The following is a 25775-nucleotide window of genomic DNA, read 5'->3' on the forward strand; positions in this document are numbered from 1 at the left end:
ACGCTCAGGTGATGTGCAGCTGGGTTGCAAAAAACCACACCTATACTAATTGTTGTTTGACAAGCAGAACATCTGTGTTTAGATAACATAGGCCTTCAATAGACTTACAAGGCACCTTATGGAACATGATGGAGACTCCTGCCTGTCGGAGGAGACCAGACTGATGAGGAATTACAATCCGCTGATACCTGCCCTGCCGTGGGAAATATCAAAGCACAGTGCTCAACTATTTCTGTGTGAGTCCCTGACACAGAGAGAAAACAGCAGCTTTGTCAATCCCCTCACACGGACCCAGCTGTGCATCCCGCTCAGGTGCCTCTGCCCAGGTGCTGCTTCAAGGTTTCCCTGGTTGGTGAGGTAACAAAAATGAATTTACCCTTTGTATCTGCAGTTCTGTGGTTGCTCCTGTGTCCTGCCTGTGCGGGCTCACACACACTGCATGAGCCAGTCTCATAAAGCAGCAGTATTACCATGCCTTAGCACCTGAAGAGGTTAGGCTGTCATATTTTAACTTGAAGTTCTTGTCTCATAAGGTGGCATTGCTTTAATGTTTAGCCAAACAGCTATACTTTCTGTTGCCTTCCAATTAAACAGCATAAAAAGATTACCAGGCTCATTACTGTTTTCACTTTGATCTTCTGGTGCTCTTGAGGGTGGTGAGGGCGCCTTGCGCTTCATCCTCCTTAGAGAGGAGTTCACGGAGGAAGTGTCACTGAGGGGCAGGGAACCTTTCCGCACTAATCCTGGGGGGGCCTGGGAGGGGACACAGGGAGGAAGATTAATAGCAATCAGTGAAAAACAGCTCTAGTAATTATTCTCCAGAAGTATTTATGATATACATATGGGAAAGAGAGAATATATACCTATTACCAAACGTATTAGGTTTTTCGTCTTAATTTTTCCAAGGAGTTGTTAAAAAAAAAAGAGATTTTCTACAGTAATTGAATATATTCACAAAGGTGCAACATGGACCAGTAAAAGAAAATCAGTTGTTTCATATAGTATAAAAGAAAATTTAAAATCTCTTCTGCCCAAAGGCTGTTCTAAAAACCCAAAATAACTCTTTTCTAAAAGTAGCTAAAATCATTGGAGAAAGAAGCTTCAACTACACCCCACTGCAATGACATAAGACAAGGTTTCCTTCTACATTTCTTCAACAGCAGTTCTAACTGGGCTGTATACATAATTATTAGGAATTTTCTTCACTCCTCAGAATACTTGAATTTTCATAGAAATGTGTGGAATGCCCAATTCCAAAACTAATCTTGGAGAGTACAACTGTCTTGTAATACTTACCAAAGTTAAATTTTACTAAGTTGCAAAAGCAATAATTATAGTACCTACTGATGTTACAGTGTAGTAATGTCCTCCTTATTGTAGAAAAGTTAAAAAAATCTTAATTCACAAATAATGAAAATCATTAAAAAATGGATGTAGAATATCTGTTAAAGATCTCATATTTTTATGATATAGCAGTCCAATTGCATTTTGTTTTCGAAAGACATTCTCAAAGACAGTGGTTGTCAATTTGCCTGTCATTCTTAATTGCAGTTTGCCTTTATGCTGAAGGAACCTATACCCATATCTAGTAGAATGACAATGTTCAGGATCCCAGCAATAAAGGAATGCACTTGGCACCAGACACAGCTGCCTATTTGTGTAGCAACTCTAATCCCTATCAATTTTCTACTCAACAATACAATAAAATCCAGCAGTAACATTCATTTCTGGCTAGAAGGATGCACGCAGCAACTAGATGTGGGGTCATCATCAGAGAACTTCTCTATGCTTTAATTAAACAGCCCACTTCACAAAGCACAATATCAAGGAACGAAAATGGTATAAAGACACCTATAAATTCTTGTTTCACTGGCAATCCTTTCAAAAACACCACAGACAACAGAATGGTAGACTGTGTCAATTTCCATGGAGTAAGATGCTCATCATTTCAAAAGCTACCACCGAGCAAATATAGATCCTACAGTAAGCCAGGTCTTAAAGACCAAAAGCTAGAGTATTTGGTTGTACACAATCAAGTCTATAAGGAAATTATGGGAGAAAAGCTACTGCCACAAGATGTCTGTCAGGCAACATTTGGCAGCTCCTGTTAGATCTCAACAGAACATTTAAATGAATGAACTGGGATGGTGAAAACTATTCTCTAAGCCACCCTGGTCACAACTTGGTCATCTGATTTGTCCCACCTGGATATCAGGTATGACAGATCCATAGATATTTTACTGCATCGCTGTCCAAAATGTTCACACAACTCTTCAGCCTATCACTCAAAAAAACTCAAATCACTTGTCAAAGCAAGCAACTCACATCTTTTACAGCAAAGCAGGACTCAGGGCTTTAGAGAGAAAACAATGAACAAGGTGAAATGCTCTTCTAAGCACACCAGAGACTAGGGCCATAGCAGTCTTCTCCTAATTAAAATATTTGCATGCTTGAATAGTTTTTAAACAAGTCAGTTTCTAGATTAAAATGTCACATAACAAACATCACTTTAAACTTTTACAGCTTCTTATTCACAGTTCACAAATAGTTATTAAGGAAAAACAATAATTATTCAGCTTTTGAATTCATTCAGGAAGGGGTATCAAATACAGTATTATTTCCCCAAATGAGGCTTTTTTGTTGCTAAAGTACTTCCTCCTTGCAGTTGGGCAGTTCTGTGTGTCTCCTCTCTGGTAGCTGCTGGCTGCAGCCCCTCTGTTCTGCACAAAGACACGTTTCTCTGCTCAAAGGTCTCCCCCTCCTCTGCTGCACTCAGGCTCCCCCAGCTGGCTCGGAGTTCTGCGCACACTCGCTCAGCCAAACAGATGTCACCAGAGTTCCATTCTGCACAGAACGAGTGTGTGTGTGTGTGTAGGGGGGGAATAATGTTCTCAGCATAAGAGCACTAATGCTACTAGAAGATTTTTATAAACCTTTCTACTGCCCTTTGCATCCAAGAAACAAACGACTTGCAAAGAGTGAATTCAAGAAAGTACTAAATGTTCCAGTTAAGGTTCGAGTGCTGAACAGATTTTTCTCAGGAATTATTCAACATATGAATATTAAGAGCTTTCAAATCCTAACAAAAGCTGTAATGTGAAAATAGTACTTTAAACAGATGGAAAAAATTAAAATAATGTTATTAAGATGTATCTGACAAAGTTTTGGAATATACATCTGGGTGTTCATGTGTCATACCAACTGCCAATGATAACCAGTGCTTTATCAGTTACATTTAAATTAAAATTCTTGTTAGAATCCCTGAACTAATTTACTGCGCTTGTGCAGGAACACAAGCGAACTCTGTCATAACTTCCACAACATATGCCAGAGTTCTAGTTTTAGCACTTTACACCCTCCTCATCCTGGAACAAGCAAGGGGGGGATATGAAACTTTTTAGTCTCAAATGTGTACAGACAAAGTTGGCACCAAATCCCACACTACTCCAAGCAGACACTTGTAGATACCAGTCCTTCCAAAGTTCCAGCCTCTGTAAGCAATGGCAACCATGGTGCCTTGCCCTTCAGAGCATTTCAGAAAACAAATAAAGGTAATTAAGCTGCAATAATTTTGCAACTGGAATGGAAGAAAAAAAAAGTATTTGGGAAAGAACATAGTGGAAGTGGAGCATTTCAGTGTGCTGGCTGGCCAGCTTACCTCACACCAAACAGAAATTTGGATACCACCCGGACCCACCTCTTTTGCTCCATAAACATCTAAGTTGAACAGAGGATACACAGGCGACTGTATCGCGTAGGGATATCAAAGCACATTGTTAGTCACTTTGCTAGCTGTTCTTTCTTCCCCTTATACAAGTATGCAGGCAAATGGATGTCCAAGGAGTAACAGCAAACAAAAATATATTTGCTCCTACACTGAGCATGACTTAAGCTCTCACAATAATTAAAGTTGGCCAAAGTACTACAGAGGAAGCAATACACCTCTGATCTACTGGAAAGTAAGTACATACAGAGTATACTTGGAGCAACTCAGCTGGTGAGATTCTGTCCAAACACCCAATATTGCTCTTATCTCCTAAGATTTATCCGCCCACTTGCTGGTACAGAAGCAAATACAAGAAAGTTACAAGGTCATGTATTTGATATACTGAAATGCAGATGCATGCAACACCTGAAACATCTCAGAGCGATATCAAGTGATCTTCATGTAAACTTCAGTACAGGTAGTCCTGAGCACTGTCTTCTCCCGAGGTAGCTCTGACTCTACTCAAAACCTCGCTGATGTCCATAGTATTTGCTGGATCATTGCCCAAATTCTCCTTTAAAGGGCTGACTATGAAGTTGCAGGCAAGCAAGTCTGTAAGTCTCTGCTGTAATTTCTTAAGCATAGAACTTACTCCTCCCAGAAATCCTAACTTAGCTGCCCTGGGGCAGTGGCTAAAGAAATCTTTTCAGAAGTACTTGATCGTTTAGCTGTTTACCACCCTTTCCCTATTCTCCCACCTTCTCCTTCCCTTTCTTTTCCAAGGAGTATGTAAATTTCTTTAGGGTTGTCCAAATGGACTGTTAAAAGTTCAAACACAGGAAGGTGGTGTTGGGAGGAGTCCCTCAGAGAATTTTTCTCACCATACCAACACAAATGTTTGGGCTTGGAGTGCCAGGACTGAGGACAAAAGACGGCACAAGATTCCAGTGGAATGGTGAGATGGAGGTGAGAAAACAGAACCCCAGCACCTGGGGGTGGGGAGAGGTTTTTTCCCCTGTGTGCTGGCTTGACTTTTGGGCTTTTCTTTGGGCACGTGCAGAAGAAGAGCCATGGCTTGCTGGTGAGAGCTCTTTTTCTGGCTCTGCTCTTTGCTTTTCCCCTCCAACTCTGGGGAGAGAGAGAGAGAGAGAGAGAGAGAGAGAGAGAGAGAGAGAGAGAGAAAAGACAGTCTCACAGCTGCTCCAAGAGATGCTGCAGACTTCCTTTTTCTTCCTGGGGACTGACTTAGACTGCAAGGAGATTCCTGAGAATTATCACCATTCCTCCACTCCCAGCTTTTCCCTCTTCGTTTAGAACAAAGGACAAGGGGAGAGAGAGTCCACTGACTGTTCACCCCCTTGTCTCTGCCTCGCTGGAAGAAGACTGAGAAATTCACCTCACAGTCAGCCAAGGTGTGACACTGACACTGTCCATAAATGTAACTGCACCAGGAGGAACCTACCGTTTGGGGGTTCTTCTCTTTTGTTTTTACTTTTGGTGCAGGGGGAGTAGTTTGCTCTGGTCTGTTTACAGTTATATCTATATCTACATATATGTATATATATAGTAGTTAAGAACAGTTATCCTTCTTATATTCATTTTCTAATTAAAGTTCCTTTTTCTTAAATTTAATAAGGAGTAATGTGATTATTGTGGAGGAATCCTCTCCTCTGTTTTTTGGTAAACATTTTGGTTTTCCCTCAAACTAAGACATGGACCACTTTTGTTCTGCAGGAACACCTCTGGAAATATCCCAGCACTCTTCCAAGGAGCAGCTTTATTCTCCAAGGAAGTCTCTCAAAGGTTCCCTTATAAGAGTTCCGTGGTCGAGTTGAGCAGTATGTACTATTCAGTCCAAATTCAATAATTAGATTATATTTATAGGAAAGTAGATATCAAAAGACAAAATATTTTATTTGAATTAATAAAATTCAAAGCACAGAGCAAATATTTGCCCACATTTAAATCTCAAGCTCTGTGTTTACTGATAAACCACTGTACAATCAAATCAGAATGAAACAGAAGTCACCTCAGAAGTCTTTGGCATGTGTTTTCTAAGTTCTTATGGGAGCTGCATGAAGTACTACAAAATAGAAAATGCACACAACAACATAACTTGATCTGGATTTCTGGCCTTTCTTTGCGAGCTATTCAACTTCAGACAAACCACTTTAGATGAGTAAGAAATGTCAGTACAAAATAATAAATCTAAGCAAAGTTTTTGAATGACAGCCAAGCAGTCATACATTACTTTGAGACATAATAGGATATTAATCATTTAAAGCATGTTGACATTAATAAATTATTTTCAAAAAATTTGAATTCAATTAAGAGACAAACATAGTGAAGTAAAAAAAGAACATGATTTTCTTCTCTCACCCAGGTTCCTTTTATTAAAATTCAGAAAGAAGCCTTTGTCTTCAAATGATAAAGCTTTTCAGCAGGACACAATACACAAAGACAGAACTTCTGTTAAACAGTGCTCTCTTGTGGTTCTGTGCATCAGTGGAAGACTAAATCATTGTATAAAGATAAAGGAAGTCACAGTCTGAAATTTCTTGTCTCCAAGAAAAGCTCAAAATTAATCCCTCAGACATGTATTTTAGTGCTGCATTTAATTTTTCTAGCCTCATATCAAAAGACCACCTTTAACTGTATTCAAAGCAAAGTACGAAATAAATTTTAAAAACACCCAAAAATTTTAACCTTGATCTTTAACTGGAATTCACAATTGACAATATGTGCAATACCAGGACAATAGTTAATGCACCAATTCCCCCAAATTCTATTGCAGAATTTCCGCATATCATGGGATATATAGGTTCCTAAAATACGCAGCCCACATGTCATAGCTTCAATAAAATACAGCCCTATCTGACTAAAATTAAAACTTTGACTTGCTGGGAGCACAATGTTTGGAAATGAAAAAAAATCACAACATTTATTACTAGATATGATGAAGCAAGAGCATGTTCTAACATCTAAATATATAAAGTATTCATCCAAAAGAACAAAAAGGTGCTTACAAGATCAACTTATATAAGAAATAGGTTTTACCTTTTCAAAATACAGAAACTATTTTGGATATGAAGTTTAAATTTCTATAGTTATTTTCAAGCTAAAGTTTTCAAAAGCAAGCACTACACTTTGATTTCCCATTTAATTCAAGCTTCATCATATATTAACAGGGTTCCCAGGATTATTATGTCTATACTTATTAAGAGAAGTGAAGCAAATATAACTAACCTGTTCACTTCTATTAAAGCTGTTGGATTTCACAATATGAGAAACAGGTCTGACTTGGGCTTGTGAGAGTTCCTGGGGAGTACTCTGAGAGTTTGGCATAGGTGGCAAAGGAGCTCTCCGTTTCTTCGGCATTTCAGAGGGCAGAGTGTTTGAATCATACTGCTTGATGACAGTGTTGGATCTCGTGATAAATGCTGGCCTTGGCTTGCTCATCAGTGGAGTTGCTGGGGCACTGGCAGCCTTGAAGTGCAGGAAATAAAAAGAAATCCAAGTTGCATACACTTTCCAGAAAACAATCGACAGTATTGATTGCTCAGTATGAATATGTTTCTAGAAGTTTTGCTTATTCGAATTTACACCTTACTTGGTCTCTTTTCTTCTTGTTTCGTTGAAAAAAGCTGAAAAATCCCTTGTTTTCTTTCTCCTTCAGAACGTCTATGTTTTCAGATTGGTAGGAGTCTAAAATAGAAAACAATAGTTCTAGATGTTATTTCATGCAGAGATTATTTCTCCTGCACTCTTATTATTTCACTGACTCATAAACCTTCTGCAATGATACACAAAACAGCGTAAATCACCTTTATTAATATTTTTTGTAGATGCTGCAAAATGAACAGGTCTCTCACCACTCACGTTCTTCCTGTCCTTCTCAGAACTCAGGACAGATTATTTTCAGCAGCTCTTAATACCCCTAGCACTTAAATCCAGCCCATCCCACTTGTCATATGTTATGGTTCATACCACAAATGTTGTAAAAGGCAAAAAGAGCATGAGTCTTTTCAGGTCTCCATTCCTAACAGTTTAAATTCATGGCCAAGTGTCAAGTGGGACAACGCAGGCCGCAGCCTGCACATGGTGTGGCTATGGAGAAAGATCACTCAAACCCACAGTGGGTCCTGCACACATAACTAACTGCGTGGCAGTCATAGTAAAGACAGTCAAGTACATTCTAGTGTCTTGCAGAATTTATCCACTTTACACTGTCTGCACAGAATCACAGAATATTCTGAGTTGAAAGGGACCCACAAGGATCATTGAGTCCAACTCTTAAGTGAATGGCCCATATGGGAATCAAACCCACAGCCCTGGTGTTGATGCCAAATAGGTTTTTGTTCTGATTTTCACATTTTGTAGATTTTAGGAACACAGTAGTTGTAGATTTTTAGAGGGTTAATATTTCTAACAGTTTAAGTTTAATGCCTTTCTATCACTACCCCTGTCCCAGAACAGGGAGCTCAAATTCCTTTAGTTAATTAATCTTGTTTAGACTCCTTTCCAAGGTAGAGCTGAAGGATATCAGAAGGCCTACAGAACGAAACATAAACACAGGTCAGAGTGACCCAAAAGCCAGAACCAGATGAACTCCAAGAGACCCTTGTGTGCCTGAAGAAGAGCTGATGAAGACAGAGGGTCTTGACGACCCCAGACCCAATTCCAGGGGTTGGACCAGGGGTGGAACTAGGGCTGGACTGAGAAATGTGTAAAGCAATGATTGGAGGGATCTTATTATAAAAGCCATGGAAACAAGAACTGGAACACATGCATGTCATCCTGTATTCCTGTGGGCTGTAGGCCCTGTGTTATTAAAGGACCTTTACTTTTTATCTTACCCTACACTAACGTGGTTCGAAGTCCTGTTTTTGGGGGGAAGGGTCATTCACGGCATCAGTATTATAAGTACCATGTTCAAACTGAGCTAATCTCAGGTTTTACTCATCCAGAGGATTTGTAAATGTAATGCTTGTCTCTTTTTTAATTTTTACTGGAATGAACTTTCTTAAAGAAATCCCACTGAATGCAAATGCAATGAGCAACAGAAATCACCAAGGCTGGTAGAGGTATTAATATAAACATGACCCTAAATTTAATAAATTGATCTAAACTCTAAAAAATAAATTTTATAGAGCTGGGTATATCCATTTCTGCAGAATCATTTTAAATATGCATTTAAAATAGGACAGAGATATTAGTCATGTCACAATTAAGCAGATGTTATAATAGGAGTGCATGGTAATGTCACATAAGTGCTACAGTTTCATCACCTGATTCAGGAAATCATACCTTGTAAAGATGGTAAATTTAAATCAACTGGTGATGTGGCTACAGAAAGACAAAAAGAAAGACAGAAAATGTGAATTTTAATCAAATATGCAGTTACAAATTACAAATACGGAAAGCCAAGTTGAAACTCAGGGAAAACTTAACTGGCTATTTTGCTGGGAAAAAAGCGTATATTTACTGCCTAATACCGTAAATTATTCAAGAACTTGAGCCTGAAGGCATGCAACATGGACTGGAAACTTGTACATAAAGGGGAGGCTTCACATGTATTTCTGGAACAAAGAGAAAAGTCAGTGTATAGAATACTTTGCTCTGTAAAAGTTTTGGATTGTCAGGCAGTCCAAACTTGGAAAACAGAGGAATGTAAAAATAAAATATAATGTTAATAAAATAGAATTTCAATTTAAATTCTATTAAGTAAAGGTACATTTGCTCACCATTCACTTTCCTGAAGATAACTGAAAATTCAGAGCTTTGAACCTGTCTGCAAAATTGAAATGCTGAACTACTTCATATTGAGAGAAATTAAGAATATCTAAATTTCCTACCAAGGCACTACAATATATTCCCTTGTATGCCCTCCTAAGGGTTTTTGGCTGTCGAGTCAAATGGAGCACAGGTCATTGTGCAAAAGGCAGCTTTGGCAGTCTGTAGATGGAGGCAGTAGGTAACCAGACAACAAACCAAACAATGCAATATGGGCACATGTAGTCAAAGTAACACATTTAGACAAATTAAAATATGTTGTTTTCCACTGGGGAAGAGAAAGATATTTCATTTTTGTTCACTCTATGGAAAAAGGACATTTTGTCCAAAGCTGTCATTCTGACCTGTAAGAAGTAACCGAAAGAGCTCTTGAAATTGTACCCACCAAACAACAAGGTTACTGTATTTAGGTAGGAAAAGGGGTAAAGACACACACAAAACCTCAACAAATCACCCAAGTTTTAAAGCAGAAATAAAATCAAGCAAACAGAATAGTGGTCTAAAGCAGGACTGAGTTGATCAATAATTACTGCTTTCTGCATTGAGATAAAATTTCCTGTGAGAAATGTCTAAAATGGAACAAGCCACACTGTACAGAACTGTTCATCACAGTACAATAAATCTGTGAAGAAAAAGAGAGGTGTCCAGCTGAAGTTAAAACCTGGTCTAGGTATGTCTGTACAAATATTGGGAAGTTAGTTCATTGTTCCCCTGTTGGACCACAATTGAAAGACAATTATTATTGCTTCACAATCTATAAAATTAGCAAGCAGCACTCAGAAATATACATAAACACCATCAGAATATTCTAACACTTTTAAAAATCTTAAATAGTTTTAAAACAAAACTAATTTTCTCTAACGTTTCTGTTCTTCTTAGGTCATCATGATCTTATGTCTATGAGCTAAGGGAAACAGTGTTGTTGGGTTGTTTGGGGAAAGCACAAGGGAAGAAAAAGAAAGCTTTGCTTTTTAGTGAGGATTTGTACTCAGCTACCTTGGCTGGTACCTAACACTTGGTTAGAGAATAAACCTTCTACATAGCACTTCTAAAAACAAAAGTCCAGGTAAACTCGTCTCAGTATACATTTTGTTAAAGACTAATGAAATAGATACTAAATTGCTTGAAAATAATTTCCCCATAAGTAGGAAACCCAACAAAATATATACATTATTAAAATACTCAGCAATTACCTTTTATATAATTGCAATTTAGAAAAGGTTTCTTACCTCGACTGATATCCATGGCATATAGTTCTCTTAGTCCAAGGTCATTAAGAGATTTTGTCACATCAAGAGGTTCTTGAGACTGGTAATTCTTCAACAACAGAGTTTGTGAAGGATCAAACTCACATTTGCTACAGATAATTGGTAGGAGTTCTTGAAGGGGCGAATGTGGACTAACTCTTACAACTGTCTTCTGTGTCTTCTTGTAGTTTATCACTACCCTGACCGTTTGCTAAAGAGAAGAAAATTACAATAAATACCAGCACAAATTCTGAAAGAACTGGCATTTTTACAACAGCCTCACGGTAATCACAGGAACTCCACTTATGGGCACCTTCAGCAATGTTATAGGTTCATAAATATTACATGAGAAATTAGGAACTATTTTGCTATTCCCTTTTATGCAAGACAAGGACACCATGAAACAGTTCTTCTCCTTTAGCAGTGCAGGTGTCTGCAGTGAGCTGCCCTGCAAGGGTTGTTGGGCAGCTGCACAAGTCAGGGGTTAGCCATGAGCGAGTGTGTGCACACATGCGGAGGAGGAAGGCAGAAGTGCAGCAGAAGAGCGTTCCTGACCCTCTGTTATGTGCTTCAGATAAATTACAGTATTCTTCTATACAGCAGAAGGACAAAGGTGGAAGGAAAGATTTGGACAACATCCAGAAGTTGGTTTAGTACTTATATAAGCTTCTACCTTTTAAGAATATATATAAAAAAAAAGAAGTAATAAGAGAATGCAGTATGCATTAAAGGAAAACGAACATACAATCAGAAGGGTTCATATATCACAGCAAGACAGATTGAACAAGATGTTAACTTCCAGTATGTGGAAGGCTGTATTTAGCCACACTTCATCTGCAGAATTATTCAAAAGACATGGAATTTCAAATACTATTGTAATACTTCCTTCTTTTGGCAGCAAAGATATTTGCTGCAACAAACTGAAATATATTTTTCCTAAAAGAAAGTTATCAAGAACATAGAGTGAAGCATTTCCCAGAGCTGCAAGGTGAGAGGATGAAAGACAACAGGAAAAGCTGAAATGAGGCTGAGCTACCAGCTGTTGAATACAACAGTGATTCTAATTTCTCAATATGTCTTAACTTTAGTTCTCACCTCTGGTATAACTGGAGCAGGTTTCCTCTTATCTATTTGTTTTTGCTTTAAAATCACTTTTTCCACTTCAAGCATTCCCACAGGTGTGTTGGGTTTGAATTTAATCTGGCTGTTTTCTGCTGATACCAACTCTATAGTATAACTTGATGGATTTAAATGATACTGTGCACAGAGAAAGATCAGCAAGTCCATCATGGGCTTCCTGTAACAGACAAATGGAACTGTCACAACAGATAAAAATTAGGCAGTTTATAACAAAATATGCTGCTAAACACTTAATGCAGCTCATTCCTTCCCTTCCATGACTAAATAATTACTACCAAGCACCAATTTTGAAACTTCAAGATTCACAAAAATAAAATTAAATTAAAAAAAAAAAACTCCCTGCAAAGAACACTAAAAAGAAAACAAAACCAGTTTGCAGAAAAGAATGCCAAGTGCAAAAGCAACAATTTTTGCTTGGGTGAAGTAAAGCTTTTCCTGAAGTCAACAGGGACATGTGGATTAGCCACCACATTTGACATTTAGTGGGAACTTCAACATTTAGTGGTGACAAATGCCTGCTCTTCATGAAAAATAGTTCTCCTCTGAAGCTTGTAATTCCTGTATTTGTTCAGAGTTAAAAGAGATTTCACTTTCAGAAAGTCCAAGCATGAGCCATTTCGAAGGAGCAAGAGAAATGAAGTTTGAGAAAGTCATCTTTTTAAGAGGGTCTGGCATTAGGGATCTCAAAATTATCCAGGTGTTTAATATAGACACAGAGAAAGAAGCTAAATGACAATATAGAAGGTGGATACAATTTCTTGAGAAGCTCTATGTGATGCAACAGATGTCCTTTCCACAACAAAGTAGGCAAACTGAATTCATCATAGGTAGTCAGTAACTGTTTGTCCTTGTTCTCTCAGTGCTCAATGAAGAACATGGAGAACAGCGGATTAAGATATGTTGAGCATTTCCAGTTGCTACTGAAAAAAATTTACTAAAGATGTACTTTAGAAAAAAGTGTCATAAATGTTTAAATAGACAAAAGGTAAGGATAGTATACTAACTTTGCATGTTACAGCAACTGAATAAGGTTATAGTAGTATCAGATCATTCCTCAATAATTCTTTTGAGTTAGGTAACCATCTGTAAGAACAGTTTCATTTTGACACTCCCTGCATCTCTCAGTTACAGCTACAAACATGGAAATCCATCACCTGCTTTGTCTCACAAGGATATTATAAAAATAATGTAAAGTTTGTGAAGCAATCAAATGGTATGCTTAAAAGAATGCTGAAGTGTCTATGAGAAAATTAATACAGGGTTTGGCTGGTATGGGTTTATCAGAAATCTTAAATACTAGATGTAATCTCATAAAAAATGCAAGTATTCTGGTAGCATAGCCAAATGTGGAAATAGATAGCTTCTACAAAGAGCATTCAGGCTAAGCAGAATTCTAGATAATAAAGATCATGAATATGTTTATTCAAGCAGTAAGTTAAAACAGGCTTTTCATATGATACCGTTTTGTAAAAAGAATTAAGAATGCTAGAAATTACTGTGAACACTGAATTCTTCTTCCCTTTAATTCACCCTAGAATATCATTCCTCTTTTCACTTCGTCTTTAAGAACAAGGGCTCCTTATGCAAACTGTCTTCTGGCCTCTGGTAGCAGGGCTGGACTCTGTGGCACACATGTTGCACTTCCACAAGATGGAAACTGTTTGAAAGCTCAGAGATACAGTTACTACAGACATTTTTTTCCAGAGGAAAGCTTCTGTCTGCTTAAGTGGCAGGAGAACACTTGCCTCAGGAGACAAAGGCAGGAGGAACAATAAAACAAACAAACAAACAAACCAAAACACCCAAACAAACCAGGAATGATACTCCAATGCATCAAAAAGCAGTTATCAGATGGTCTGAAGAGGTGCAGAAGAATGCCATATATTCCCGTGCCTTCATCTAGATTTATATATAAAACAGTCTGAGGAAAACCATGCAAAATGCAAATTTATGTTCTATTAGAAGAAATAAAGAGTAACTACTCTATTTCTTGTACTTCTATTCCTTAATAAAACAAATACATTTGTCCCACCGTAAAAAGAAAAGGGCTGCAAATGTAAATCTTATAATTTCCCCCTCTCACTGGGGGCTGGGCAGGGTCAGAGAGGAGGGAGCCAGAGGTGACTGCAGACACTGCTTCTGCAGTGACCTTTCTGCTTATCAGCATATCCAATAAGTTACCCATTACTTTTTTTCTGGTGCATTTTTATACACTGACTAGCTTTAAAAGCTGCCCTTCAGTTATTAGAGAAGGGTAAGAACACAAAAGATGACCAGTGTGAGAATTCACAAGCAAAGATTGCAGAAAGCCATCCTACAGGAATGCACCACAGTGACAAGCCCTCACATTAACCTGTGTCACAAGAAGAGACAGAATAAGTGAGAAACAGCTGCTCACAAACAAGGGACAGGTACATGCAAATCAGTACATGAGAACAGTAATTCAGTGCAAGATTGCTTTCCACTGGTACTTCCAGAAAAGATCTGCTTGACTAGAAGATAATTGGATTTTAAGTCCTTCTTCCTCCACTGGAGGCCAAGACATCTTCAATAATTGCTTTAGAAATATATTCCTAGTGGTACAAAATCCAAGCTTTTCTTGTAACCTCATCCTCCAAAACTTTTAAATTTTTTGCTAATATCTTCAAGGATTGTAGGTGGAAGAATACATGTACCACAGTAAATTTAACAGTTTCCATAATTAATATTTAGTAAAATTCCAAAAAGTGGCCATCAGCTGTCTGTCATCTGCTCATCCTCCTTTATCTAATTTGCATAAAATATTTGCAACTTCATTCAATTTCTTAAGTTTTCCAGAAATCTCTGATTGTAAATGTATTTACATGTTCCCTCACCCCTTCATCTCTCATCTGGTTATTCCTATCTGACTAAATAAAAATAAAAAGTGACTAAAAGCAGCCTCTCATTACATAACCTAGTTAAAGGATCAACCTTCACCAGATTGTATCAGACCATGTTATGTTTGTAATCAACAGTGTAAGGTGTCTCTTCAAATACTGAATCAAGTGTTTAAAGGAAAAAAATGCATCAAATTTCTATACTCCTCTCCAAAAATGAGGGCTAGAAACATGCCACCTAAAAGAAAAAAAAAAAAAGTTGAGATCCTGATACAGTCAAACTTTAGGAACAAGGTCTTCCCAGCATGACCCTTGTAGGAAGTACCACTGAACAAACAGAACTCAACAATCACCAAAAGAAAAGTATTCCTAGGTAGGGATGGGGTATTAAAAAAAAAAGGAAAGAGATCTACACACAGTGTGGCTTTCTATAGATCCCCAATTATTTAACTACTATGGCTTCATGGCCTTCCTTGCAAAAATATTTACTAATCCCATTCTCTACGGAGAAAAAGACATTTGTCTTCATGGAAAACAACAAAGCCCACCAAAATTCCAAGAATTTATTATTAACAAATTTAAGTACAATAGGTTTTGAAAAGTAGGGCAACACCACAAAGCTTGTTATTCACTAGGTAGCTATACAGAGTAAAGCAACAGTTTAATAAGAGTCCCCTAATGACTGAAAATACTCAAGAACAGATCAAATGAAAACTCACAAAGGACTCTTATAAAACAAATTCAGCAAAGCTAAGGTCTCTCTATGAGGTATCTGAAACCGAAGTCCTAAACATACTCCCCTGCAAAACTATGTTTGACACACTATTTCCAAATTAAATGCATGTCACTATCATATTGGCCCTTGAAATTGCCGAGTTAATTTACCAATGCATACAACTGAAACTAATTATCCAATTTCAAGAAAACTTTCTCAAACTCTGCACTTCTTCCCTGTGGGAAAACAAAAAAAACCTAAATTAAAATGATTAGGCTGCTAAAAAATATTTCTTTAAAAGCTGGGTTTGCTTATATTTTCCCCTTTGGTTGCAGAAAATTCTTCAGTCCTAAGCTGTAAAATCACTCTGAAAAGCCTTCCAATTTAAAAAAATAAACAAACCACTCATTACTCTATTCCTCAGAAGAGTGTACTGTCACTTCCTCCCACTCATTGTTCTTACCATGTTTGAGGTGGGGAGCGGTCCTTGTTTTGAAATTACTGTTTGCCTGGATCCCCCTCCAGGAATCCTGATGTTCAGAGAGTGCACATGTCACTGTCAGATCCTGAAGAGCTGAACTGAATCCCTATCGCCAATCACTACAAAGTGCAAACTGGTGTTGAGGCTTAAATAAAAGAATCCACCCATGCCTGAAGTTTCAGAATGAGGAATGAGTTATTTCAGTTCTCCTATCCTTTTCTCAGTCTTTCACTTCAGTTACTTTACACCAACTCAAGAATCAAAAATCCTCTCTTTTCCTCTAAAATTCCTTTTGAATTTCATTCTGATCCTCTTTTGTCTACTTATACACACTCAGGATTTTTATCCCTGTAACACCTTGTTTTGTGCTGCAGAGTTCTTGCTATCCACTGTCCCAAAGCAGGGAGCAAACCAACCCAACTGTATCTGAAATAGCTTCGTCTAATGGAGTACGGATTTTGAGCAGATGGCTGTTCAAACTCACCATTTTGTTTTTTCTAGTATGAGATTTAAAAGGTATTCTCTGCTCAGGACCTTTGAAGCTGCTCATCTCCAATTATGAACAGGAAGGAGACAAATCAGCAACTTTTCTATGTTATTTCTAGAAGGACCTTGTCTACTTGTTCACATGAAATGACTATCAAGATAGAGCAAAGCTAGAATAAAAGATAGTTTGAACTCTGTTCCACAGTGCAGTATCTCCACTCATCCTGAGCGAGCCTAGAACTGCTAATATTGGTTCTCATTTGTAAGAGAGATATTTATGAAATCAATCCCATACAGTATCTTGATTGAAAAATCCCTGTAACTGTAGGATAACAAAACTGATTGGGAAATACATGTACTTCCTGATAAGCCTGTGAGGCCCGTCTTCAACACTGAGCAATTACACACAATGTAATCTGACTGAGTGAAGATATATGCAACATTCCTTTCTGGCACTTTGTTCTGAGCAAAGTGTGAGGGAGGGCCATGGTACTCATCAGTGTGGGCAAGGAGAGAGAAAAGAAGAAAGAGAAGTTCCTGACAGTGGACACATGGAGCTTCCCCTTTAAGAAATCTTAAAAACCAAGGAAGGTACTGTATTTTCAGACTGCAATATTCCTTGTAAACATGCTGGCAAGAATACCATGAAACATCAAGCAGTCACCAATTATTTCAGAAAATTTCTTCTGAGAAATAAAAGTTCAGATTTAAGTTACCTGAAAACCACACAGAGTCAGGGGGAGGTGTAAAAAAAAAAAACCAAAAAAAAAAACAAACAAGAAGTTCATCCACCACAGCTCTGGTGAACAAGCTCATATTTGATGTCTAAGCAATGACCTCATGAACTCTAGCAAATGACAGTGTGCAAACAGACTCAAGCCAGACTTTATCTCTCACTAAGAAGAGAAGTAGGTATAAGCACACATTTACACTACCTGGTCTGAATGCATAAGTAAGTAAATCAACTTGCTTGCTTTCAGTAGCAAAGACATGGATGATACACTAATACAAGCAGAATTTCTTTAGTTCAGCTTAGGATAGCAATGAACTGGCATCCAAGTAGCTGTGATCCATAAATTGCCTTGCATAGCAGCCATCTTAGTAGACCTGCTATGCCGATTAATACAACATTTTAAGTCCCAAGATCTACGATTTCAACTTACCAGTAAATGGCCATGTCCTTCTAACGTAAAGGTGACTTGAGAGTTACATGCACAATCTATGCTACCAATTAGTAGTCTGAAATACGCATTTCAAACAAAAATCGGCTTAAGCAAAAGATAATTGTTAAAAAAAATTTCCAAAGCTATAGCTAGAAATTGTTTTTTCAAGGATCATAGATTTTTGTCTGAAATGATAACATGTTTTTTGAGGACTGCTAGTAGTCCACAGGTAGTAGTGCTGAGTAAGTGCTGAACACATGACTTTGTAACTACATAGGATGAAAGAACTCATCTTTAAGTCTAAAAAGGAGAACTTACATGGGAAAATTCAGTGAATCATAAAAAACAATATTTTATAAAAATTCATAGTGACGAGAAAAAAACTACAGGTATAGCTTCACATTCTGATAGGTAGTACAAAGAATTTCTGAATCTCAAAAAAACATTCTTCCCAAATGGCAGGTAAATGTATAAAGCAGACATTTCCATATCTACCCAAAAATCAAGGTAGAGTCACAGAATCTGTCAGATTTAAAAAGACCTTTAAGGTCATCAAGCCTAGCCATTAACCCAGCACTGCCAAGTCCACCATTAAATCATGTCTTTGAGTGCCATATCTACATGTTTTTTAAATACCTCCAGGGATAGTGACTCAACCACTTCTGAGCCACCTGTTCCAATGCTTGACAATCCCTTCCATGAAGAAGTTTTTCCTAATATCCCATTTAATCTCCCCCAGCAGAACTTGAGGCCATTTCTACTCATCTTACCATTTGTTACTTGGGAGCAGAGACTGACCCTCACCTGGCTACAACCTCCTTTCAGGTAGTTGTAGAGAGGTATAAGGTTCCCCCTGAGTCTTTTCCAGTCTAAACAACCCCAGCTCCCTCAGTCACTCCTCGTAAGACCTGCGATCTGAACCTTTCACCAGCTTTGTTGGTCTTCTCTGGACACACTTTATGCTCAGTCTTACACAGGTCAAATATTTTACCAAGTGATTAAAACTGGGATGAAAGTTGAAGTAAACTCGAGCAAGAAAAGATAATTAAACAAAAATATCATTCCATGTAACATACCTCCCATTAACTGTAGTATGCTTGATCACATCCCCTGGCAGGACTACTGATAGCTCAATATCTTTATCAATTACATTCTCTTTCTGTTCCATGATGAGGTTGGTTGACTCTGTGTTAACAAATGGAGAAACAGCAATGGGTGTTGCTTCAGAAGGAGGAGGTGGTGCTTTAGATTTACTTCTGAAAAAAAAAAAAGGATAAAAATTAAAAAGTCAAGTATCTATTTATAGATATGATTCCATACTGGCAAACTAACAATTCTCGAAACAGGAATGAACCACACTTTATTCTTTTGTAAAGTGATATGTGCAACAAAAAGATAAGAGAATTTTTTAAGCATACAATCAGTGCTGATAGAAGACACAACAGGCCAAGTTATCTATCACCACAACGTAGAAAAAAAAAACAGCCCAATAAACATCAAGCCCAAAACAAAAAGCATTTTTAATGTACCCTGAAAAATGTAAATTATTTTTTTCTCCCTTTCTTCACGCAAAGGACCCTATTTATGCATTTGCCAAACAGATTTACAGGATTTATATAAACAGAAATACTGTACTATGCAGCATGAAGCCAAATTGCAGAGCCTGTGTACTTAATACAGGATAGATACGTGAGGCAATAGTGACACTTTTCCTCCCCAATGTTTCTTTTTATTATTACAATAATTCAAACAAATCCTACCAGCTCTACATTATTTACTTTTATACAATAATAAAATAACAACATTCTACTGCATTGTAGTATTTCTTGACATTTCAGTCACAATATGCTTTTACATATTCTCCTCATCAGCTGATTTTCTATTTTAATTTTCTCGATACCTTTTCCCATTTCAGTGACTAGCCAGTGTACTCTTGAATGCAAAGAGTGATCACTAAGTTTCACTTATTTCGCTTAAAAAAACAAAATCTAAAAGAGCATAAAAGAAAAACTCTCTATATTTCTTAATATATGTTACAGTAAATTCTGAAGGCAGCACTTTCATGTTCTACAACACACAGTCCAACATCTCCTTTCATTCAAATAACTCTCCACAATTTACCGATATATTTGCAAGGAAAAGACACTATTATTGAGAGTTTTTACTGCTAGGAACAAAATCAAAACACAGTGAAGATGCATTACCTCATGAGAGTTTTTAAATTTCTTATAAACATTCTTTTTAAAAGCTTGAATGGAGCCACATTCACACAAAGTTAGTACATTTCAAACATAATACACAAAGGTTCCAAAAATACACTTGTTATTTAGATTCTGGAGCTGTACCAAAGTTTGTTTACCTTGAAGCTAACAAGAGAAATTAACTTCTATAACTGTCCTACAGAATTAAAACAAAAGATCTAATGTACAATTAGAAACACACATCTTTCTTGGGAAAACAACATTTAAAGTCACTCACAATGAAGAGCAAACAAGGTCCAGAGCAGCATTGAAAAAAACAACTCTGTACCGAGACTTCACATGACTGATCTGTTGCTGAAAGTGCTTAGAGTTTTGAACTTCAGAACTCTGTGCTGAATAATTAACTATTCACAGCCCCTCAGAGCTCATCGGGAGTCCGCACAGGCCTCCAAGCACATTGAATGAGGATCCGCATCCAAAATTTATACCACTTCTCTGCTAACATTTGAAATCAGTTTGGGGCACTCCACATGCAATCCCAGACATGCAACATGAACTAAAAATGTAACTTTGGTCTCTACGACAGCTTGCCTGGGTTGTGTCAGGGTTAGTGCATGTTGCAAAAAGTATGAATCAAACTCCTTTTTACTCCTCCCCAACTTCTTTGGAGGATTTTTGCATGATTTTTAGATTTCATATAACTGTCAAATGTAAATTATTTAAAAAAGAAATAAACTCCCTAAACCATAAAAACTCACCCTATGAAATTAGTACCAAAAAAAAAAATCCAAACCCAAAGTGAACCAGTAGTTCTTGTCCCCTTTTTTATTCTTTCTTACATCTTTATGTGACTTCAAATGACTGTTACAAGGTATTTATCACAACTGAACTCAGAATTTAATCTTTGAAGAAATGTCACATAAAGAATTCTTTGCAAATGCTAGTGGACTCTATTTTCCATTACGCAGACAAATGCAATTTTAGCACTGGAAATCTACTATTACTAGAGAGTGCTTAATGACACACAGCAATAACTCATTGTGTCCAGGTGGCCAAGAAGGCCAATGGGATCCTGGCCTGTATCAAGAATAGTGTGGCCAGCAGGACAAGGAATGTGATCCTTCCCCTGTACTCAGCACTGGTGAGGCCACACCTTGAGTATTGTGGTCAGTTCTGGGCCCCTCAGTTCAGGAAAGATATTGAGGGGCTGGAGCTAGTCCAGAGAAGAGCAACAAGGCTGGAGAAGGGACTGGAGCACAAGTCCTATAGGGAGAGTCTGAGGGGGCTGGGGTTATTCAGACTGGAGAAGAGGAGGCTCAGGGGAGACCTTATCACTCTCTACAACTACCTGAAAAGATGTTGTCGCCAGGTGGGGGTTGGTCTCTTCTCTCAGGCAACCAACAGTAAGACAAGGGGGCACAGGCTTAAGCTCTGGCGGGGGAAGTTTAGGTTGGATATCAGGAAGAAATTCTTTACACAGAGAATGGTCAGGCATTGGAATGGCCTGCCCAGAGAGGTGGTGAATTCTCCGATCCTGGAGGTCTTTAAGGTGAGACTGGATGTGGCATTTAGTGCCATGATCTAGCAATCAAAGTGGGTTTGGATTAAGGGTTGGACTTGATCTCAGAGGTCTCTTCCAACCCAATTGTCCCCATCACTAAAATCTGTACAGAGTTTAATTTTCACTATAGAGAGCTAGTACTGACCAAATACTATCAAAACGTGTGCAACTGTTAGATAGATGAAGTTCCACGTTTCTAAAGAGCACACGGGGTCAGGCAGTCTAAGATGATCACTGAAGCCTCACATCCCCCACTGCAGAGCCATGTGCCCTACCCATCTCTAGTACGTCTACATGTGCTTTATGGTTAGTTATATTTACATCTCCCACCTCACACAAAGGAGGAAAAATCCCCAAGTGTACTTTCTCAGAAGTCATACCAAGTTTCTGGCAACCTCTTATTAAACAACAGGGATTCCAATGCTTTCATTTTCTGTTTCCAGATACCACATGTCTTTTTTCTTCACTTTTCACCAATTCCCTCATCTCTCCTTCCTAGCCCAAAGTATTTGCATTTGGTCTTACAGCTTTTTTGTTATTTGAGTTTGTCTCTCTACCTTACCAGAGGAGTAGCTGCCTGACAGGCAGGCTGGGCTGCACTCCCAGCCCCAGAGCTGGTACCGGCCAGCAAGAACAATTCAAGTGACCATGATTACACATACAGGTGATGGTGGAAATACACTTGCAGAAACAGTTTTAACCTACAAACCCCTTCTTCTTCCTATTTTGCAATACAAGAAACTGACACAGGTGATTTTCTCACCAAGGTATCCTCCACACATTACATTATTCAAACATCAAAAGTAACTCCAAGTCTACACCATCATTTCAAATACTTCTCCATCATAAAGAACAAACAAAATTCTGGTTCTCTCATTTCTTCACCTCTACCAGGTACTCATCAAACAAGGAGAGCTCTTGAATTGTAATGCTTTTGTTAAAAAGACAGATCTCCGAGTTGCTAAGCTAGTTGCTTCTCCTGATAAGGAAACCCATTATTTTTAGTAAGACAAAATACGATCAGAGCAAAGAGAATAATTCCCAATCATACAAAAACAACACTTCAGAGGCCAGAAAAAAGGGGTTCTGTAAATAGTCTCACTGATAGCACCTTTCATGTTCTGCTAGCTTTCAGATGTGCTAGGACCTAAGCAGAACTGTTCTAATTTTCAAAGTAATCATTAAAAGGACCTAGAACAACCAAAAACCTGCTCTTCATTTTCACGGCTACTACAGAATTAAAGGATAGCTGTGGGAAGTGCCGCTTATTTAGCTATGACAGAGGCAGTAAAAGCAAAAATCTTAACCAAATGAGGCCACAACTCAGAATAAGACCTCCTCTGGAAATTGTGCTGCAATATCCTACACAAGGTGGGTCCTCAGTCATTTCTTGTCCCTATGGGTCCCAACCCCACTAACTGCCCAACCTTCCCTACACCAGACATTCAAACTGCCCAATCTCAACTCTTAAGAAAAAACAGAAAAATAAATAAAACCAGAAAACTAAATAAGTAAATAAAGGTTCTTTCTCTGATTCTTCCTAGACACCCATAATGCTCTTAATAGGGAGCCACAAACATAACATGGTGCAGCCTGGGCAGTTTTTTATTTCTCTTGTTACCAGAGCACCTGGAGCCCACTGTTTATGCCAAGTCTTTTAGCTGGTCCTCATCTTGTAGACATTATATTGTTCCCCAGAGGACAGATTCATATCTCTTAGAAATTTAAAGATCTGAAGTCCCACCTGCAATTCCTACCTATCTTTGTGAAAGAATACAATTCCTATATTAAAGAATTCTTACATCCAAATGCAGTAGAAGACACTATCATTTTGTTATGAAAAACAATACATCTTTTTAAATCTAATGCAAGGCCATAAAGTCAACATTTTATGTCCTTCAGATACAACTTCTACAGAATAAAGAGTCATTGCTGTATCCCAACATCTTTTCTGCTTGGAAAAAAACCCACCAAAACCTTGTCAGTGAGCTGAATATGTGTAAGCCGTTTTTAAAATAAAGGTTTGACACAGTAAATAAATAATACTTTTATTTATTTGATTTTCAAAAATATCGTGCTATAAAGTTACAAGCATTACATTTTTAACTATCAGTAACCAGAAAAAGGCATTATAAAATAATAAGAAATACTTGAACTGACAGTGACCTGGATATTCCTGTTATCACCAGCACTTCCTTTCAATAAGAATCACTTTCGGGAAAAAAAAGAGAGAGAGGAAAATTTATTTGCTGTATTTCTGTAGAACCAAAGGCTACAGCATAAAGGAATATTACTGTTTACAGCATTTAACTTCCCATTTTGCACACAATTACATGAGACCCTACACAAAGATAAACTGATAGCACTCTCACTGAAATTATTTTGAATCTAACCTCCAACATCAGAACCTTTTCTCAAGTCTTCTTTAGCAATCACCGAGGACAGGAAAAGGTCATAAGGATCTCACTTGCAATTCAGTCATCTCTAAGGTACTCAAATAGTTCATTATACATAGTACAATAAAAACCTTCTAAGTACAACAGGTAGACTTCAGTTTGTTAATTTGACATAGCAACATGAAGAACACTGCCTTGTAGAAAAAGCAACTCCTTTTTTTTTAATCACACTTGACAAAATGCCAAAAGTACATGCAGAATTTTGGTTTATTCTCACTTAAAGAAAAGAATCTAACTCTGCTAAGACCATCTCACAAGAGGAAAGAGGCCACTGCAATAAAGCTTCTTCTAGAGCTTTTCTTGTCTATGACCTCTAACCCCAAGTAATGATTATAATGCTCTTGACTATTACAATAATGCTGCTTCACTGTCCTGCCACAGTAGCAAACTGCCAAAAACTCGCATATAATCTTCTCAAATAAGAGTTCAGGCCTACATTAATAACACCGATTAGGGGGTTTTCACAATGGTACAACAGTTTTGGCCAACAGGTAGACAAAATATTTATGCCCCTAGTTTCATCTACAAGCATTCCCAGCGCAATACTCATCTTTAACACTCACAGAACAAATTTGTCCTCCACACTAAGTTTACTCTGTTCCCTCTTTGGGGATGATGGTTTCATAGTATCCCCACTGCAACTCTTCAAGAGCAAACAGTATTTGCTAGAAAAAAACCTTGGAGACCACTGCAGCATTACTAGCCGATCTGCTCATCACAGTCCAGCAAGTGATTGAAGTCATCAATGCGCATCGCTGAAAAAAAAAATCACTGCTATATATTTCAGGCGTATGCATAGATGATTTCTTTAAAAATAAATTCTATTCATCTTAACTAATATTTTACCCAGTACACAGGTTTCTACACAAAATTTGGGGTGCCATAAGTGCTGCAAAAAAGGTTACTTTTAAGTTAAACCTACTGTAGTATTCTAATATTTTTCTTTAACATTAAGCAGCCCAATTATTTGCTGTACCAGCCTCATAGCATCTGTATAACATGACAATCAGCCTTTACACAAGGCTTTTATCTCAACATCAATATCACTGTTTGATATAAAATCACTCTTTATTTCTAGTATAAAAGCACCAGCTAGATGTTACGATCAAAGTATGGATCAATGAGCGTCAAACACTGTCCATTCTTAGGTTATACCTTCAAGCCATGCTTATGATACATGTAGGACAAAATACAGGAAAAATATTTGCTGTGCCAGCTCCTTAGAGAAATATAATCTTTCAGGTTTTAATTCATCTGCTTAGTTATTTGGGGAAGACTCTGAGGTCATATTGTATGGGTATTGTGTCCAGGAGGTGGCTCAATAGGTACCAAGAAAAAAAAAAGGAAAGTTCAGAAACACATTTTAATTTCAGTTTCCATGAAGAACAAACATGGACAATTTGTAAATATTTTGTAATACTGGGGTATTTTTCAGTGCACTTCTCTATACAGATTCCCAAGGCTGAAAGGAAACCAATATTGTAAATAATAATAGTGCTTGGAAAATATTAGATAAGAATAAAATGGCACTAGAAATAAGGCACTGAGTACACTGAGTATACAGCTCTGTCAAGAAAATAATTTGTTGTGCAACTGATATATCAAATGACATGGCAGTAGTAATGTGATGAGTGGTAATATTATTAAAAAAGTGATCCTTGAAGATTATGGGGTTACTCAGCGATGTTCTGGCAAACAACAAACCATCTGCAGATGTTCTCTTATGCTTATATTCAGACGACTGCCACAACGAAAGAAAAAAAAAAAAGGGCATTTCCCCTCTTTCCATAAATAAATTGGATCAAGAAAATGAGGCATCCCTGGAATCATGATATGTTTTCAAAGGTTTTGCTAGAGAAAAGGTTTCCCTACTCAATGGGATGTGTGGATTTACCCCCTAGCTAGCCTTATTGCTTTAAAGAAAAGATTTTTTTAAAAAAAGTCTTATCCTAGAGAGAAATAAATCAC

General features: G+C 37.7%; 1 protein-coding gene across 1 annotated transcript in view; it reads right to left on the minus strand.

The window, feature by feature from the left end:
• COBLL1 (cordon-bleu WH2 repeat protein like 1) overlaps window positions 1–25775 on the minus strand; it is a 51289-nt gene that overhangs the window by 16888 nt on the left and 8626 nt on the right. The window contains 7 exon segments of the mRNA XM_071561777.1: window positions 609–753; window positions 6953–7192; window positions 7317–7411; window positions 9014–9052; window positions 10729–10957; window positions 11842–12043; window positions 18666–18845. Of these exon segments, the coding sequence (XP_071417878.1) occupies window positions 609–753; window positions 6953–7192; window positions 7317–7411; window positions 9014–9052; window positions 10729–10957; window positions 11842–12043; window positions 18666–18845 (1130 nt within the window).

Source organism: Pithys albifrons, chromosome 8, assembly GCF_047495875.1.
Source record: "Pithys albifrons albifrons isolate INPA30051 chromosome 8, PitAlb_v1, whole genome shotgun sequence".
Classification (NCBI taxonomy): Eukaryota; Metazoa; Chordata; class Aves; order Passeriformes; family Thamnophilidae; genus Pithys; species Pithys albifrons.